The sequence below is a fragment of the Leptosomus discolor genome, chromosome 1 (genome assembly GCF_034619465.1).
Source record: "Leptosomus discolor isolate bLepDis1 chromosome 1, bLepDis1.hap2, whole genome shotgun sequence".
Lineage (NCBI taxonomy): Eukaryota > Metazoa > Chordata > Aves > Leptosomiformes > Leptosomidae > Leptosomus > Leptosomus discolor.
Window position 1 is genome coordinate 137,571,964 of NC_141391.1, and position 21,105 is coordinate 137,593,068.

Sequence of the window (21,105 nt, forward strand, 5' to 3'; positions counted from 1 at the left end):
ATCTGACTGAGGACAAACAATTTTTTAGGACAAAGTTTTGTCAAGTATGAGTATCTAACAAGTAGAAGCATTCTGCATAAAGCTTCCAGATTTCCATCCACTATGGCTCTTCTTCCTGGACACTCTGTAACAAAAACAACCAAGAAAGTCTAAAAAAACACCTGTATCATCTCTGCAGAGGAAACATTCATCTTTTCTTCCTTTAAACAAATTATTTAGAAGGGAAGTCTCACCACCTGATTTAGCAGAACTGTGATCTTCAAAGCTTTATTGTTCTTATGCTAAAATTGCCTAACTGAAGAAATGTTAACTAGCATAATTGATGTTTTTTCTAATTGCTTTGTCATATATAACCAAGTTCTACAAGGTTCTTCTAGTGCATGTGTTTAAAAACTGGTGAAAAAAAGATAACATCTTTCATTTTATAAAGAAAATAAGTGTATAGTAAATTCTTCCTTTGAAACGAAGACTCAAAACTCCTAAACATATTTTCTGCTCTAGGAGGCAAAGGAGAAGCTAACAGATTCACATCACTATGACACAGAAATTATTTTCCCTCATTTTCATCATTTAAATGTTTTACAGATACACAACAGTGCTGCAGCTTTTAAAATATGTCTTTCCCATATATGTCTTTCCAAAATATGTCTTTTCCAGAAATTCTTTTTCTTAGGGCCAGGTTTTTAGGTTCTTGGTTATGACTCTCAGTGTCTACTGACACTGTACCCTAGCTTCTACTACCAGATTCACAATTCTCTTGAGGTCCTATTTGGCTGTAAAATTTGGGGTCTCAAATTTCTCCTGTTTTGTTCTTCTTCAATCCTGACACAGACCAAAATATATTTAAAGCATATAGATTATAAAGTGGGCTTGTATTTCAAAGAAAATGATAAAACTTTGATTGTTTTCAAATTTTTCCATTAATTATTCCTAGAGTTACTTATGGGTGCCATGACGAAGCCATTCTGCCTCACCTATTTGCAGAAGACCACACTGGCTCTTTTTGTTCTTTCAGTTTTGCAAATTTACATCATCAGTGAAGAAAAATTCCTTCTCTTTAATACGATGCTTAATTTCTTTGTATTAGTTCAAATCAGTAAAGCAAGTATCTTCAAATTAACTTACAGCAGAATAAAATTAAATTTTAATCTAGGTTTCTATGACAATTACTAGCACGATGCAAGACTGAAGAAGAAAAAGAGAAGTAAATATAAAATAGCTTTTCTTTCTCATACACAGATTATTTCCTCTGGTGATAAATTCAAGAAGATAAACTAAGAGAAGTGAGATTTTGTTCAAAACAAGTCAGGCTTCTCTTTCCTAGTATTATGTTCCAAATTCATGTGCTAGTCAGAAAGAAACTTCTCTTTCTTGAAATAACAGTACTGCTCTTAAAGCTCTTTTTATATGTCTGATACCAAAAGATTATTTCGTATGTTCACTTACATTCAACTACACTCAGTTTTTTCATTACTTGGTACTAAACATAATAGTAGTATCAGGTGACAATTTTGAAGCAGGAAGCATAAAGAATTATACAGCACAGCATAAAGAATTAAATAAGGCAAGGGTTACATGGCCACAATTTTACATTTCATTGCCTAAAATGTTAGACTGTATGTTTTACTTTTGACCAGTTACAGAGCTGACTTGACAGATTATGTTGTCTAAATGGTAATTGCAAGAAAGTCAATAGTGCAGTTACAGCTCTTGAAAGAGAAATCTTAGAGCAAAAAGAAAAAATAATTCTGAGAGAAAAGCTCTATCCAGAAAAAATCAATGCAAACTGCCTGTTGTCCCAAGTGTTTTTCATTGCTAAACCAAATTCACATCTGACACCATACATAAGCTATCAGTTGGCACATTAGCTCTGCAGGACTTTTGTTGTTAGACAGAGAATTCTAGTAGTTATCGTACGTTTATAATAGCAATGGCCTAAAGGAGGCAGACAAGTTCTTGGCAGAGGTAACAAGTGAAAATTTGTGCAAGAAACAAATTTCTACATGAAAGTCCATCCTCCCCAAAGAATTTGTGCTCATTAATCAGAGAATAAAGAGTGTAACTTCCAATATGCTATAAATTTATGTGAGAGAATTTTGGAAATCTAAAGAAAAATCTGCATTTTCTTAACTGAGAATAGATTAGGTATTTGAAAAATGAACCTAACTTCAAGGAGAAACCATCATATATTATAACTAAAAGATAAATTACTCCTGTTATTATCAAAGTTGTCAGAGTATTTAAAAAGATGGAATTAACTAATGCCACATGACTACAGCAAGAGCAAGATATTTACAGAATTAATCATAACACTGTCCAAAATGGAGTGCTACTCATGGTCACAAGTACAGCACTAGATGTTCCAACACCATCAACTACTTGATCAACTAGCAGCTTGAGCTGAAAAACCTGTCCTTTTGAAAGGCCTGTATTTCTTCCTCAGAAAAGCACTGACATCTCAGTATATTTAAGACTTCATCTGAAAGAATACATCCATCAATATTAAGCTATTTCTAATATCATTCTGTCTTGTGACAATTTCAAAGGCAATATCAACAACAAGAAGAAACTCCGGCAGTACATTCCACAGGAAAGGGAAACCTACCCTGAGCTACTATGTCAACTTAATTCACAACTCTCCCACACCTGGGAGATTTTACATGTTCCCCAAATAAATATAGAACCCTGCCCGACCTCATGCACCCAGCTATGAGACTCCTTCACCAAAAATCTTCAGGATTCATCAAAACTCTCCTCAGACTTCATTACCACAGTCGTCCTATTAATCTCTTCATGTTACACAAACTAAAAATTGATGTCCTCTACTTTGTTGCTCTCCCTTCTATTAACAGATTCTCTACACCACTGGCACCAATTCTTATTCTGGTCAGTCTAAATGATTTGTATTTAACTAAACCCCAAGCAACCGTTCTCAGCTTGAATTTAGCTCTGAAGTCAGCTACTCATCTTTTTTCTTGTAAAGAAAAGTTTGAGTGCCTGAAAGCTTATTGGTATAGTACACTTACAGTCTTGAAAACTGACATCTTACCACTTGATACCTTTACATTCAAAAGAAGTAAACAAGGTATATACAAAGTAAAATAATTCTATTTATGCTATAAATGTAAGCAACACAAGTATAATAATGGCTTAGCATCAAAACCCAACTTTTTGTGTAGTTGATTAGGTACGAGGTAAATAATTCTGTTTAATGCTGGAAAGGGAAATTGGGTCTGTTTTCAAAGAGCTGATTTTTAAACTTCTGTGATATTTTACTTCTATTTTACTTAAAATTCTAAAGGTATTGTTGTTGTTGTTACTCAGGGCATAAAAAAATACAGAAATATCAAATTCTGATGCACAAATGAAACATACCTTGTTTAAAATTGTGTAACATTCAAGTGTGCCACCAAGAAATCAGTGAATTTACAGGCTGTTCTCCCAAATATTTCCAGCATCAGAGACTGCAAAATTCAACTTGTGGAAGAGTGATTTAATTGCTATTATAGCATATTTAATTTGTAATTCCTACAATTGTTAAAAGCAACGTTGGGAATGCTCCTCTCAATTTGTGTTAAGTGACGTACAATTATCCTTATAGAAGCACTTCTCTAAAAAGTAACTCTAGAAACATTTATAGTTCATTACTGGTTTAGGTTTCCAATTTTTATAACCTTCTCTTTATTGTGTACCTATTCCATTTTTTTTTGTCTTAGAAAAATACCTATTTACTAAAAGAGATAAAGGAGTTCCAGCAGAATATGGAACAAATGTAACATCTTTTCTCCTCCATAGGTAGAAAAAAGAAAAAGTCATCTAAACTGTCTACAACGTAAATGCCACTATCTGAGCCAGTCATCTTGGGCTCCTTTTGAAGTCAGTGGACAAAACCAGGTACTTACAGAGTGTGATTCATCTCATTTCAATATACATACCTGAAAAGGTAGCAGAATTTTTTTTCTGTATGTCAACTTTTCTCCATACATTCTAGATGAAGATGAACCTAACAAGATTGCTGTGCATTGCAAACATCGACTAGGTGCAGTGATGAATGATAGATGTCACAAGAAGATCTACCACAACATTAGGAAGACATTCAAAAGGAAAAATAAAATATGCAAAGTCCATGGAATGGTAAAATATACTAACTTGATCATGCTTTCTTTGCTCTTGCATGGCTTCCCAAACAGCCTGGGCAATCTTCTCTTTATGTCTGTCGCGTTCTGCTTCCCATATTTTTCTTTCTTCTGCATGAATCTTTTCCATATTTCTCCTCTCTTCCTCTACTGCTTTCAGAACAGCCTCCCGCACCACTTCTTTTTCAGCCTTTGAAATAAATCAAGCACCAAAAAATTACCAAAATACCCAACATGGGTGCCTAACTCATATATATTACTTCTTCTTATGAGAACTATGAGCTGACAAGATATGGGACATGAATATTTTCACTTCTGAACTATGAGCTTAAATTTATCTTAAGGTCTTAACAAGCAGGTATTACCACTGGACAACAACTTTGTAGTTACAGAGAGAAAAAAAAAAATTACATCAAGGATCTTCAGTTCCCATCTACTGAAAACACAATATAGCATAACTAGTTTGCTTAATGCCAACACAAAAAACATGCAGTAGAAACCGCATAAGAGTAGGTACATCATGGGCCTCCCTACACTGCTTGATATTCTCATATATGAGATATTCCTGCCCTTATATAAAAGTATGTAAAGGCCAAAACCAGTCTGAGCACTTTTGTGGCAAAGTAGCCAATACATACTTAAAACAAATGTCTTCCCTCTCAAAGCACCTTAGCTATGCATTCTACAAGAAGTACTTTTTAAATCTTTTTTTTCAATGTTTATATTCAAACACTACATGAAATCATCAGAAGACACACACTGAATTTGAAGTAACAAGGACAGATCTACACATGCTGAGCCACACAACTATACTTACCAGCACGGCAATAATTGCATAATATTTACAAATAAATAATGGCAGGCTGAAGTCCAAAATAAACAAACATGGGCGGACAAACCACACCTGCATACCCCTGAGTCTTAATAAACTTACAGGTCATTCCAATGCCCTTTGGTGGTGATTATGGAACTGGTCAAGTGAAGCTATAAATGGCAAAAAATAGTGGATTCCTCAAATGCCTACACTTATAAATAGAGCTGTTTCACGAAATTAATTTGGACGTGATTTTTTATTTATACATTTATAAAACATAATGAAAATGTAAGTTTAAAAAATGCCTTATTAAATGAAGATATTTTATTATACACACATTTTCCCCTAGATATCAACCATGTAACAGATATTTCTTGTGTTACTGAATGTTATTCAGAGAGATGCTTAGCTGGTGTGCACATACTACATAGGAACATATACAGGAAATGATAATATAGCCTAACCAACTCTGCTAGGTATCGTACGTCACTAGTTTTCCAAGATCATTACATGCAACTGAACTTTTGTACTGGATTCTACATCAGTATTAGAAATGAAAGATAGCTTAAGATTTACAAAATTAACCCCAATGCACTTAATGAAATAGACAGAAGAAATCATGTTTAAAAAAGTGAATACTCACTTTTAGTCAAACATCAACTCAAATAAAATAATTGGAAATCTGTTAAAATGTCCAAATTTTTATACGATTTATAGTTCTATCTTCATTGAAAATGACCCTATTTAACAAAAGTTAAATAAGACACAATGCTAATTGTCTTATTCAGATCATCAGTTGACCCTGCTACCTAGCTCTTCAAATCAAGATGTATTGATGTTGTTAACTGAAAGACCGTGAAACCAGATATTGAGGTAACACTAGTGATACTGTGACTTCTTGTTATAAACAAATCTTAGATAGAAGTAAGTTGTATATAGGCTATCTGCATTAAGGCATAGGATATAGCAGACATGTTCATGATTTATAGAACTAGCTTCTTTTAAACACAGATGAAAACATAGGGTTTGACAATTTTAGTTATGAAATAAGTATGACTCGCTGAGCTCGGCATTTGTAATGACACACATGGAATCCACATTGCATGCCTACTACTTAACAAGACATACCTCTGCAGCAGCTGCCACAGCCTCCTTACTTCTTTGTCTTTCTTCATCCAAACATTTGTCAAGCACTTCCTGTAAATGTTATGAAAAATTAAACTGCTATACATAACACAGGAGCAGTTAAAATTAATTTCAAACAAAGTGCTTACGAAATCTTCCCTGTCCTGTCAATAATCATAGAATCATAGAACAGTTTGGGTTGGAAGAGACCTTTGAAGGTCATTCAGTCCAGTGTCCAGTAATTGTACAGGATCATTCCAAATGAACTCCACGGTGCAGATCAGACTGCTTTTTTTTGGTAAATTAAAGCAATACCTTGTGTTTTTGTGACTGCTGCATCAAAGCTTCTTCTATCTTTTCTGATAATACTTCCTTCTCTGCTTCCAAAATGTCAAGAAGTCGCTGATGCTGTTGGGAGAAAACATTCATATTATTGTAACCACCATCTGCTAATAAAACAGACAAAAAGAACTCATCCAAGACACGGGTTTTTCATTTGCTTACAAAATTACTTAAAATGTAGATTCTGTTAAATGACATATATAGCACTCCTTTAACTGATTTCATGTCATGAAAAAAAAATATAATAACATATTATATAAATTATAATAATATATAATATTTATAAAAATCACTATATAAAAGTAACAGTTCCAAAATTTATAAAGACAGTCTAAGGAACACCACAATTTAAACATTTTATTTAAACAGCTGCAGAATTTAAATTATACTTGTACTATCTCTCAGTTATACATATAAAGGGCAGAAGGCAAATGCATTTTTTTCAACCATTTGTGATACCATGAATTTGAAAGCTAGGAAATGAAAGCAAAAGAGAATGCTGCTTTCTTCTAATTTTCTTGTAATACAAAACAATTTTTCAGGAAGAAAATGAACACTGAAGTAAACTGATCAGGTAGTCTATACGTAGACATATAATCTGTCACTGTTCTTAATCACAACCCTTTCATCTGTTTTTCACTAAACCAAGTAAAGCATTTGAAAGATGAGGGGTTTGTCTGTAAGAGCTAGGCTGTTTTCCAAAACTAAAAATTATTATTGGAAATTATTGATGTTGGGTATTCGTCATGAGATAATTGCTAGCAAGTCCATACACTTTTTTAGATGTTATTTAAGAGATGACACGTTATAACCTTAAAGGATAGTAACAATACATAATAATATTTTACAAGATCACCTAAAGGAAAGTGCAACAGTAGAGTTTATACTAATAAAAGTGTATATAATGAACATAAAATTTTTACACAAACGCTTATGCAGGCAAATACCCCTTTCACCAGCATTTCTAAGAAACAGTCATTTCTGTTTCATGAATTTTATTATGTTTTAATTAATTATGTGTCTCTAACAGCAGCTAGAAATACATTACCAAACTGCAATACTATGTTCTGAAAAATATTTTGTCACTTGAAGAATAGAATAGAAAACTTCTAGACAGCTTTATAAAATAAAACACACCTATCTGCCCTTCCAGGATAAATATGTAAAGAGGCATTTCCTAGTGAATTTACTTAAAATAGGTCTGAATGGAGCAGACATATTCTAACGGAAAACACCTGTGGAAGGAGTGGTCAAATCCACATCACGGTTATACTTAATGATGTGTAACTAACTTTTCTTGTGGGCTCAGTATTTTCAAACACTTGCTTTAACTGTCAGGGCACTTATAGAAATTATTTTTTCCCAGTAACTCAAAGGTGAACCAATACATGGATTTTATCAGTTAAATGATTGCCATGACTCTCCACTTGACTGACTGCACAGACTATAAATCTGTTATTTCACTCTCATTTGAAAAAATCCCCATCCTCTCTCAACCTGGCTGAACGTGGTGACTTAAGGGATAGGAGGCAATGGTGACAAGTTCCTGCCTGGTGCAGCAGGTGCATCTTCTCCATGACTACCCAACCTTCCCAGATGCCCTTGCGTAATAGGTATGAGGCTCTGCAAGTGCAACCAAACAATGACGGGGAGATGGTTCATCTAGCTTGGAGGTGTCACGGAGGTTAAGTTGCCCTACGCCCTGTGTCAAAACTGCTTCCATAAAGAAAAAAAGATGCGTCATTGTCATAGGAGACTCTCTCCTGAGGGGAACAGAAGGTCTGATAGGCAGACCAGACCCACTTCTTAGGGAAGTCTGCTGCTTCCCTGGGACCTGGGTAAAAGAGGTGAAGAGAAAGCTTCCTGCCCTGGTACAGCCTTCAGATTCTTATCCATTATTGATTTTTCAGGTAGGCAGTAATGAACTTGCTACAAGAAGTCCAAGGGCAACCAAGAAAGACTTCAGGGCCTTGGAAGGACTGGTTAAGGGATCAGGAGCACAAGTAGCATTCTCTGCTATCCTTCTAGTTGCAGGGAATGATGAGGGAAGAAACAGGAAGACCCAGCAGATCGATACTTGGCTCTGAGGCTGGTGTCACAGGCAGAATTTTGGTGGTTTTGATCACGGGTAGGTCTATATGACACCAAGCGTGCTAGCAACAGATGGGGTACGCCTGTTGCAAAGGGGGAAAAGGATTTTCGCACAGGAGTTAGCAGGGCTCATTGAAAGAGCTTTGAACTAGATTTGAAGGGAGAAAGGGACAAAACTAGGCTTGCTAGAGGTAAACCTGGGGGTGCATGCCAATGTTTGAGGGACAGTCCTTTGGTCTGCCATCTTAATGGAAGCAGGGGATGGAGATTCATGCAACAGCAAAGACACAAGGGCTATTGATGAGTTATAAACCACAGAAGTGCCTGAGACTGGTCACACAGGAATTACGGCTTCTTCCCCATAAAGGTGGTGGGAACAATAGGCCAAGTGAAGTGCATCTACACCAATGCACATAGCATGAGCAAAAACCAGAAGGAGCTGGAAGCCATTGTGCAGCAGGAACACTATCGCATGGTTGTCATCATGGAAACATGGTGGGATGACTAACACAACTGGAATGCTGCAATGGATGGCTATAAAATCTTCAGAAGGGATAGGCAAGAAAGGAGAGGCAGTGGGGTAGCCTTGTACGTCAGGGAGTGTTTCGATTGTCTAGACCATAACGATGACAACAACAGGGTTGAGTGTTTACGGGTAAAAATCAGGGGGAAGGCCAACAAGGCAGGTATCGTGGTGGGAGTCTGTTATAGACCATCCAACCAGGATGAAGAGGCAGGTAAAATATTCTATAAGCAGCTGGGAGAAGTCTCACAATCGCTAGCCCTTGTTCTCATGGAGGACTTCAACCTACCAGATGTCTGGAAATACAATACAGCAGAGAGGAAACAGTCTAGGAGGTTCCTGGAGTGTGTGGAAGAGAAATTCCTGACACAGCTGGTGAGCGAGCCAACTAGAGAAGGTGCCCTGTTGGACCTGTTGTGAACAGAGAAGGACTTGTGGGTGATGTGAATGCTGGAGGTCATCTTGGGCACAGCGATCATGAAACAATAAAGAGTTTTTGATTCTTAGAGAAGTAAGGAAAGGGGTGAGCAGAACTACTACCTTGAACTTCTGGAGGGCAGACTTTAGCTGGTTTAGGAGACTGGTTGACAGAGGCCCCTGGGAGGCAGTCCTGAAGGGCAAAGGAGTCCAGGAAGGCTGGACATTCTTCAAGAAGGAAGTCTTAAAGGTGCAGGAGCAGGCTTTCCCCATGTGCCAAATGACGAGCCATGGCGGGGAAGACTGGCCTGGCTGAACAGAGTGCTTTGGCTGGACTCAGGAAAAAAAAAGGAGAGTTTATGACCTTTAGAAGAAGGGGCAGGCCACTCAGGAGGACTGCAAGGATGCCATGAGTTTATGCAGGAAGAAAATTAGAAGAGCCAAAGCCCAATTAGAAATTAATCTGGCTATTGCCACAAAAGACAATTAAAAATGTTTCTATAAATACATTAACAACAAAAGGGGGGCTAAGGAGAATCTTCATCCTTTATTAGATGGGGAGGGAAACAATGTCAAAGGATGAAGAAAAGGCTGAGGTACTTAACATCTTCTTTGCCTCAGTCTTTAATAGTAAGACCAGTTGTATTCTGGCTACCCAGCCCGCTGAGCTGGAAGACAGGGACAGGGAGCAGAACAAAGTCCCCATAACCCAAGGGGAAATGGTTGGCAACCTGCTACACCACTTAGACACACACAAGCTTGTAGGGCCAGATGGGATCCACCCAAGGGTACTGAAGGAGCTGGCAGAAGTGTTCACCACACCACTTTCCATCATTTATCAGTAGTCCTGGCTGACTGGGTAGGTCTCAGTTGATCGGAGGTTAGCAAATGTGATGCCCATCTGCAAGAAGGGCTGGAAAGAGAATCCAGGGAACTACAGCCCTGTCAGTCTGGCCTTGGTGCTGGGGAAGTTCATGGAGCAGATCACCTTGAGTGCCATCACATAGATATACAGGACAATCAGGTGATGAGACCCAGTCAGCATGGGTTTATGAAAGGCAGGTCCTGCTTGACTAACCCGATCTCCTTCTATGACAAGGTGATCCGCTCAGCGGACAAGGAAAAGGCTGTGGATGGGGGTTGGACTAGGTGACCTCTAGAGGTCCCTTCTAAACCAATGCATTCTACGATTCTATGTTGTTTACCCAGACTTTAGTAAAGCCTTTGACACCACTTCCCACAGCATTCTTCCGGAGTAAGCGGCTGCTCATGGCTCAGAAGGGCATACTCTTAGCTGGGTAAAAAACCTGCTAGATAGCTGAGCCCAAAGATTGGTGGTGAATAGAGTTCAACCCAGTTGGTGGCCAGTCACAAGTGGTGTTCCCTAGGGCTCACTACTGGGGCCAGTTCTGTTTAATATCTTCATCAATGATCCGGATGAGTGGATTGAGTGCACCCTCAGTAAGCTTGCAGATGACAAGTTTGGCAGGAGTTTTGATCTGTTTGAGGGTATAAAGGCTCTGCAGAAGGATCTGGACAGGCTAGAGTGATGGCCAAGAAGGCCAACACCATTCTGGCTTGCATCAGAAATAGTGTGGCCAGCAGGAGTAGGGAACTGATTGTTCCCCTGTACTTGGCAATGGTGAGGCCACACCTCAAATACTGTGTGCAGTTTTGGGCCCCTCGCTACCAGAAAGACACTGAGGTGCTGGAGCGTGTCCAGAGAAGGACAACAAAGCTGGTGAAAGGTCTAGAGAAAATGTCCTATGAGAAGTGGCTGAGGGAACTGGCATCGTTTAGCCCGGAGAAAAGGAAGTTGAAGGGAGACCTTATTGCTCTCTACAATATCTGAAAGGAGGTTGCAGCGAGGTGGGTGTCGGTCTCTCTTTCCAAGTGACAAGCAATAGGACAAGAGGAAACGGCCTCAAGTTGGGCCAGGGGAGGTTTAGATTCAATATTAAGAAAAATTTCTTCACCAAAAGGGTTGTTGAGCACTGGAACAGTCTGCTTAGGGAAGTGGTTGTGTCACCAACCCTGGAGGTATTTAAAAGACCTGTAGATGTCGTGCTTAGTGACATGGTTTAGTAGTGGACTTGGCCGTGTTAGGTTCACGTTTGGACTTGATAATCTTATGGGTCTTCTCCAACCTAAACCATTCTATGATTCTATGAATGACACAATAGAAGACAAACTTGTGCAGATATTTTCAAATATATGCTACAAATCAAAGTTTACTAACGTGAATTAAAAGACCAAGCTATTTGCTTCAGTTAAGAATCAGTGAGGGACTTTCTAAGGAGAACTTGTTAGACAAAATCACCTCTATCTTTAAAACACCTACAAGAGGATGGCAGTCAACTTGTTCAGCAAGATTAGAATTTCTAGTGTAAGACTTGAAGGCAGTTAATTCCAGTTTAACTCTGACCATCGGATTTCTAGGTTAGATATGAAGATTGTGTATGCGTATTTCAAGTTTCCATAATGGGCCAGCTTGCAGATGTATTTTACAACATTCCCCCACAGGACTACAATTTTCAGCCTTTAAACTTCAGGGCAGCTTTAGAAATTTTATTTTACATATATGTAAATACATTCAAGCCCATCCCAGAAGTCCTGAAACAATGCAGACATTTGTATTAACATAATATAGAACATGTATACATGGCCAATGGTGATAACTAACGTGTATTCTCTCTGCAGATGAAATAATTTCATGACTATGTTCTTCTGCATGATCCTAAACGCACTACACAGTAGTTTACTTTTCATAAACCTGTGGCAGACATACAATCCTGAAGAATACAGATATTGGGACCAAATCTTCTTAATCATATATAAACCTGAAAAGTTCTGATCTTTAATACGTCTCTGAAGCAAAAATGTATCTCCTTCTCTGCAAAGAAGAGTGCACAACTAAATCCAGAGATCAGCTCTTCATACAAAATAAAAAAATGTTACTCCAGCCAGTTACAGTAATATGGAATTTAGCAACACCTGGACAATCAGATCCATGGAGATACAGCATACCATATGAATGGAAACATAGACAGCAGTATAAAACAAATCAGTTTGCTGCTCCTAGAAGCAGAAAGAGAAATGTTTAAAATACAATCTACTGTTTTGCTTGTCACTTTAACCACAAAAAAGGTTGTCTAATAAGTAAACACTTATGACAAAAATGAAGGCTGCTGTGACTGCCATTTGCAGTATGATGACTACTTTGAGCTTAGGATCTCCTATTTCCTTGGTAGATTACAAAATCTACATGGTATTACATTTTGAATTTTATGGAATTCACAGAAATTCAGTAAGAACTGTATCGAGAATTATATCTGTGTATAAAACCACACTATTTCCAATGTTTCAAGATCCTAGAGGAAACTAGCTGTGAGCACACTTAGAATGCTTCCAAAATAAAAGCTAATCACTTCTGGCATATTTAAATGCAACTTCTTCTTTATGTAGCAACCCCATTTCTCATGGAAACATAAAATTTATAATTTTAAGATTGTAAGCCTCTCGTGAATAGCTTGGCATGTCCTTTCCTATTATAACATAAATGTTTATTCTTGTGGAATAATCCTTCCATAAAAGGTTACCTTCATATCTGAACTTCCAAAAGCTGATATATCATCACAAATGTTGCAACAGCTGTCCATACAACCCAGTAAAGCAAATTCTCTTTTATTAGTCCTAGAGAAATACCTTGAAGAACTATGTATTTAGCTTCAGAATTTATATTTGGCCAAATAGTTTTCTTTTTCAGAGAGAAACATACCTTAAGCTTTTAAATTACATAAATTGCATTAAAAGATGCAAGTAACTTGAAATAGAAAAAGCAGAGTAAAATATTACGTGAACTGCTTCTCTCTGAAACAGGTCTTGAGACCAAATTGCATAGTTAGTATAGATACAAGAAAAAAAGATGCAAGCTTCCATTCTACATGTAATTAATAAGCAATTTAATTACTTATCAAGAACTCTTATTTCTTCCAATGTACTGTGCCCCACTGTAGTATTAGCCCTCATACAGAGCCATGGAATATCCTTGAAAGCTGTGCTTATTAAAATGATGTAAAGCAAGCTCAGTGGTATTTATTTTATAAAAAAGAATGCACCACCTTGTCATCTGAATTCCTTTTTACAGAAGCACAGATCTTTCAAAGGCACACCCAGGTATCTAGTAAAGGTTTCTGTGCATTCCCTCTTCTGACAGCAAGCAAGGAAATTCTAGCTATTTCTGTATAATGACAGCATTGTGACAGATTTGAAAAAAAAGTGCAGTAAAGCAAAAGAAATGATTAATTAATATGAGTAGAATTCCAAGGTGTTAGTTTAAATGTCTCTGCACAGCAAGCTATTGAACACCTCTGCAACTAGTCTTTAAGTTAGGGCAACTAGCTTTGTACTTCAGAATTAAAAATATACCATATACTTTCTAAGTAGCAGTTATTATATAGAAGCATTAGGTACATTAATTTTCTAGACATATGCAGAATGACTTTGGACTATGGTAGTAAATGGCCACAATGAACTTTATATACAGTCAGTGCTTCCTCAGTTGGTCTTTCAGATGTAATTAAAGGGAGTTGAAGGCCAAACACATATAAAAGGTGATAGTTTCACTTCAGCACTTGCACATTTGAGAGTTTTCATGTGCTCTTGTATTTTTAGCTAACATGAAATAACAGGATGTTTTACGTTCATCATTTACTTAGCTTGTAGACTTTTGTTCAACTATAGTAAAGGTCTCTTAACAATACAGACCATTTCTGAATTCAAGATAACATACGCTGAGATAAGTGCCTACAGCTAAGCAAACTTAGAATCCATCCCCTCTTCTCAACAGGAATAAAAGCTGCAGAAAGGATGCGAGTTGAATGAATCTCATTCAGCATTTCCAGTTTCCACAGGTAAGAACTATGAACATGTTCCTCTCTGCTAGGCAGTATTAAAGGAATAAAGGAAGAGTGTTGAGACTTAAGGCACCACCCTGAGCTATCTATACACTGAATTTTGATGCCCAAGCATTGGAGAAACAACTTTCTCTTAGGCTTCTCTAGTCATCAGAGTTGGAGGTCTCCTGGTAATTGCACCTCTCAAGAGTGTATTGCCCATGCTTCGACAAGAAACCTAACAAAAGCTTTCAAGAAAGAGCGATCAGCCTCCCATAAATAGGCTAATGAGTTCATCAGACCTAACAGTCCTATGAAAAATAATCAAGTGTATTCCAGTTTTTCTGTTAAAGTTACGATGAAGACCTACCTAAGGAACCTTACATGCGGAAAAAAGCACCTAACCCACATAGACTATAAGACAGTGTCCATGAAGTTTATAATTGGAAGTTGATGTGAGGGTTTCCTTTATTAATCAGCAATCCAAGAACCAGAAAACAGGTAAGAAAATTCTAAACATGTCAGTATTTTGAATCCAATTATCCAATCATTATTAAACAAATACACCTTACTGACTCTCTGAACGAAAGTACAGAAATGGAAATTGATGAAAAGTTATGGCTACAAACAATCTTAAATAAATAAATAAATAAAATGAACTGAACTGGAAATATGGTGGATGAATCAGTGTGGGTCCAAAATGAATCTCAGTGAAAAGTCCACTTTAGTGCAACAAGGAAGTTTTCAGCCAGTGAAAGTTTGCTAAGCTGCAATTCACATTGTGCATGTTCTCTACGAGGCACAGTAGACAACAGAACACTATACAGATACTCAGCCAGTGTCTTTACCTCAGGGACAACAAATACTATAGCTCTTTAATGCATCACTTTGCCTGAACTAACTTCCATAGCCCAGCACTCAGCACCCTTACCTAGCCCTCTTTCTGACAAAGCTATAATTTGCTTCCTTTTATTCCTTAGACAGGTAGTATAGGGTTAAGAGTGCAAAGTTCTGATGTGTAAAAATTCTAAAGAGCAAATTGTAGTGGGACTTGATGGCCCAATGAGATATAAAAAAAGTGTTTCTGACAAAAAAACAACAATTTTTTTTGAAAAGTGGTATACCAAAGTGGAGAGAAATATTAGTATTTCTACCCTGCTCTCTGGAAAGTAGCAGGAGAGGATCAAGAAGAATCTTCTGACAATCAACTTAAAACAAAAGGCATTCAAAAATAGGTTATGATGTTTTCTTCCCTGCAAGAAGTTCTCTAGGCAATGGTTCCAAACGAAAATCGTTTGATGTAGATTCAAATATAAATACAGAGGTCCTGTGGTTTTTCTTAATTCCTGTAAAAAAGAAATCAAAAAAATCTTTCTTTTTTTTCCTGGAATGTGAGTCACAGAAGACATTGTAAACAGACTTCATCACAATAGCAACTAGTCAGTGTTTTTTGTTGTTTTTATGTTTTAAATTTATTTCTGAAGAATCATTACATTTTTCTTTCAGGTAAGCATCTTTTGAAGGATTACACAGTATATATTATAATAATTCATGGAGTGAATGAAATACTGTAGGATATGAGCTATTTTAGAGCTAAAATGCTGTATTCAAGCTATTAATAACTAATTCTAATTCAGTACAGTTATAATTCCTTGCATATTCCTATAAAACTTGCAAATATAAAGAAAAATGGAGAAATAGAGTATCTTGCCTGAACTAAAATGCTTTTAAAAAATATAGATAGTTTCTTCCTGGGCCCTGTACTGTTCATTTAAAAGGAAATGAGTACGTGATTTCGTCCACAAATGCAGATGCAATTCTTTTGCTATAAATAATAGGCATCAAATTTATGTTTCTGCAGATTGATTCCTTCACATATTGAGTAAATCATCATGCATCGATCACCAAATTCAGAATGGATAAATTCATTTTGTTAGCTGCTATTCATAGCTTACATAAAAGTAGTTAGATGATCATTCAAAACCGAAACAGCAAACACCACAGAACAACCAAAGTTATTATGAATACCCTAATACTAAACAGGGAAAAAAAAAAGCTTGCATTATTTGCTTGCAACAGAATAATGATATTTCACACTTTCACAGATCTTTCATCTGAGGAAACAATTTTCACACACTAATCAAATGACACTTGGAACCTTCTTTTAATGACATCATTCTGAAAAACAGTATATTAAGACATAACTATGTCTAATTCACCCTCAGTGAATGATCAGTTTCTCTCATAACAAAAATCTACTGAATTTTTCAGTCTAATGAAAATGCATTATAGTTCGCAGTTTAACAGAAAAACCACCGGCTTAATAAGAATTAATCTCTCATCTCCAGTATATTTTTTTATACCTTCATTACATAAGGACATAGAACAATCCCTGTCCCTCAAGAATTGAGAAAAATTATCTTCAGAAACGTTTAGCAAATGTTTCAGTACCTCATTCATCAGCAGGAATAATAAACCACACGACTGGTCTTTTTAAGAATTCACTAATTCAAACTTGTTCATTTATTTCAACAAGAAATCTTCTTAACCCACAAAGTTCTACTTCTATTTCTGTCTGTCATGAAGGAATCTAACAGTAGGAAAAAATAACACAGCTCACTGGAAACATTATCTGTATGTGAGAGGGAGATGACATAATAAAAATACACAGTTATAGCATCATGATTTTGTAATGCTATCAAAATATGCCCACTTCTACATCCTATTCAAAATATTATCCTGAGGAAAAACTCAACCTTATTAAAACATTAATAATAGTCTTCTGCTCCTGTAGAAAGGCTAGCAATATTTAGCAGTATATTCTTTTATACTGCACCTTTTCTTCACCGCTGCTGAATTATGTCTAAGTCAAATGACAAGATCTGGTAATCATAACTGGTTTCCTACACTGTCCTCACTATCTATGGCATCTGAATGTTTGGCAGCACAAGGTGGAAAATCTGTCTGAAGAATTCCAACATCTGTTACATATTTCCACTTCCTCAAATTATAACTTATTACTGCATGGTTGAACTGTATCTTTTTGCCAGTTTGAGGTCCAAGTGGCTAACAAAGCAGCAAAACTTTTCTAACAGAAAGCTCAGAAATCAGCAAAACATTATTAAACCAGAAAAGTTAAAACAACAAAAATACAAAGACAAGTTATAATAGCAGTAATAAAATAACTAAGCCTATACTCGAACTCAGGGTTCCACTCAGCAGTATACAGACAGTATGTAAACTGCGTAATTTGAGGCACATCAGAGGCTGAAATTAAGCTTAAAACATTTTGCTGTATATGTGCTTCATTGTTTTCATAAAGCAAGAAGCTATACAAAGTCATCTAATAACGAAAATACTTTTCTCAGAAAGAGTATATTGCAATGGAGACTATCAAAACCACCACAAACTTCAAGGTCCTAAGGATAAAGAGATAAGGAACTTCAGTAAAAATATGAAGAAAAAAAAAGCATTAATTGGCCCTTCTGGTTTTGTGATGTAATTAATTTCATAGCCTGTATGAATTCTCACAGAATTGCTTCATCTATCAGGAAAAATAAAAGGAAATAAACTCCTAAAATATGAGCAACATAAACGGCAAAATGTTCAGTACTGGAAGATAGAAAAATGGAGGAAAACCGTAATTTTTCAACAACAGCTGACAGAAAAATATTTGAGGAGAAAACTTAGCTGTTCAATTATTGACTGATGATATAAATTCATAACAAGTACTGAAGATTTTAAGGAAACTTGTTATAGAACTAAAAGGCAGAAAGCAAAAAATCACACAGAATAGCTACTTTCAAGTGGAACTTGACAAATCCAAAGAAGCAAATGCAATTTCCAAATAAGATTTTTGGTTGAGACTCAAAGTAACCTGGATGAATTAAAAACACACTTTTTCAGGATTTAAGGAAAACAAACAAACAGAAACCTTCCCAGGACAGGTAGAGCTGATTATTGATCTTTTCCCTCTAATTCTCTCTATATACGCAGAAATTCAGGAACAAATGACGCAAATTGACAAAAGGATTCTAATACTTTTTTTCCCCTTTACTAATCAGGAACTATCACAGAATAAAAGATTTCCGAGAAAGCCTAACTTTGCTCTTGGCAGAAGAGCCGCACACCTGAAAAGGATGAAAGGCTAGGTGCAAAGTGAATTAGTGTTTCGTTTTGGAGGGAATGAATAAACAATTATTCCCACAGCAGCAAACTGCAAGATTTCAGAGAACTGAGAGGAAATGCCCAAAGAAGGAGATATGATAAATACTCTCAAGAATTTCCAAACCTATCACAGTTGGAATTAGTGAACCAGAAATGTTTTGTCCACTGCGGTCTTCATTTTTGCAGTCTGCAAGTCTTCAGGATTAATAAAGTACCTACTACTCTCACTGCAAAAATTGGCTAATGTCTCCTAAAAATGCAAATATTTAAAATTCTCTAAGAATCTAGGTTGCATATGCTACCTTCAAGATCAGGCATTAAATAGATTTCATCATTACTACCATTAGATGTGAAAAACCTCTAAAAGAATCTCTTTTGTTTACAAGAGGGGAAAAAATAATCGAAGTTCACAAAATAAGCATTATATAATCATGCTGCACATTATGAGTAGATATAAAACCAAGATTTGAAATAATAGAAAATCATACTTCCTGCCTGTGGAACTAAGCTGCTGAATGAAATAAACATTTTCTCTGGCATACAAACAATCACTTGCTATACAAGACAAGTACTTCTTACATTTGACATTTTAGGAATTGTCAGGGCACTTACTGGTAACTTTTCACAGAAGGCTATGCAAAACACATCAAAATGCATCATGCAAATACTGGAGAAGGTAAGGTATCCATCACATCCCAGCAGCTCGTTGCTATTGTCATATCAGTTTTCTGCTTGTCCACAAGCTGTTCTTGGAAGCATCATACACTTCACTTCAAAAAACTGAGTTCTAGGAAATGCAACTTCTATTCTGACTGACCTTTCAGCTCATTGTTTTCAAACTGAAGCTAAACCAGTTCTTCTCTGAGCGTGTCTCAAAAGAAGGGCACAAGATTTCATGCACCATCCAACAGATTTTGAACTACTATTTATCATACAAACGACAGCCAACATCATGATAAAGTGGAGTGGAAAAAGAATTAAATAGAGTTAACCCTATGTCCATGTCCTTATCTTCAATGTTGTTGCTTCTACAAATGCAACATTTGTTTCACAGCTTCACATAAAATTATGATGAAAAACATCAAGATGCAAAAGTGCAAAGGAAGCATTTAACTGAGTTCTTTCCTTTTTCTGTGGTGCTTCCAGTACTGTTCTGTCTCAGCAATTACACTAGCAGCTCCTTTGGCTTCTTAACCTATAGAAAAAATGCCTAAAATATACTCTACACAAAGGAAAACTGCAGCACACATCCTTTAGGGTTTACTGAGTAGAAGAAAAGTAGTCCAGCCCAGGAAAGAAATATGCATGCAACTGAACTACAGAATTAAAGACTTCTATTCCTTGTCTGTCTTTATTCTTCTTTTATATGAATCAAAACAGAAAATAGGCAGACTGACATATTTAAGGACCACAATAAAATATATGCCCCTTAACTACATCCACGCATGAAAACACTACACAGAATGTTCAGTTTTATCTCTTTAATTGATACTATTTCCTCAGGGAGACATACAGAAAAAGAGGACTATTGTCAAGTCATAATTTAGAGATGGAAATGTGTGATCTGAGCCTCATTTCACATATACTTTAATGTCTCCCCATCCAAGAAAGCCTGTTTCACACTGTTTAGAAGACAGTAAGGAAGGAGACCATCAAGGTAAGCAAAGTGCAAGATAAATAAATAGAGGGAAAATGATTTCTCATTTATGAGAAGTGATTTGCTGCAGATATTTAAGATTTTATTTTATCTTAATACACAGATCATTGACTGTTTTAAAAAGAATATAAAAATCAACTTCAATATAGTCTACACTTTTAACACTATCTACTTTGACTGAATAGTGACAGAAATTTCTGGTACATCATTTCTAGGGCTTCCAGTGAAAACAGGTCATTCCTTTTACATTATCATGCTCATGGTCTAGCAACCTTAATGAGAAAATTCCTCAGAATATCCTAGTCCTACATAGTAAATACTTTTAAGACGCTTACTTACTCCATCTTTTTATGGAACCTTTTATGGTCCATGCTTTTAAAATTTACTTAGTCTCTACGTCTTCTGTATGTTCAGGAAAAAACCTGCTTTGATGTTTGAACAGATTACTTCTATTCAAACACTGGAAAACAGGGAAAGCTGAAAGACACTCTATTCCACATATTTAAGTATGGAATAGCAGAATATCGCCAGTAATACCTGCTTCTCCTAGCTGCATCCAGCCTGGGCAATTGCTTAGTTACAAAGTCTCAGTGATGAAACCATATTTCTCTGTATGTATGAGATATATTTAATGAACTTAAACTTTTTATATATTTTTATATATATATATAAATAAATATAATTGCTGCTCTTTCCTGCTAAAAAACAAAGTATGCATAGCCTGTGGACCTTTTCCACACCTCTTTTGTCATTGCTAGCACTTACTAAAGAAGTTAGAACTATGTTCTAAATTTGTCAGTAATCTCACAAGGAGATAAATTTTACTGTCAGATGTCTGGTTTGGTTTTGGGTTTTGTTTGAAGGGGGTGTTGTTTGTTTTTGTTTTTAATATTCAAACTTTACAAGATACACATTGTTCTGCCCCATGTGGTATCTCG

At 36.3% G+C, this 21,105-nt stretch overlaps 1 protein-coding gene across 2 annotated transcripts in view; it reads right to left on the reverse strand.

Annotated features, from left to right (window-relative positions):
• CCDC91 (coiled-coil domain containing 91) overlaps positions 1-21,105 on the reverse strand; it is a 128,767-nt gene that overhangs the window by 42,915 nt on the left and 64,747 nt on the right. For both annotated transcript variants that reach the window (XM_086465891.1, XM_086465886.1), the window contains 3 exons: positions 6,391-6,483; positions 6,079-6,147; positions 4,150-4,326 (listed from right to left, as the gene is read on the reverse strand). In XM_086465891.1, coding sequence (XP_086322017.1) covers positions 4,150-4,326; positions 6,079-6,147; positions 6,391-6,483 — 339 coding nt within the window. The remainder of the gene's footprint in view (positions 1-4,149; positions 4,327-6,078; positions 6,148-6,390; positions 6,484-21,105) is intronic.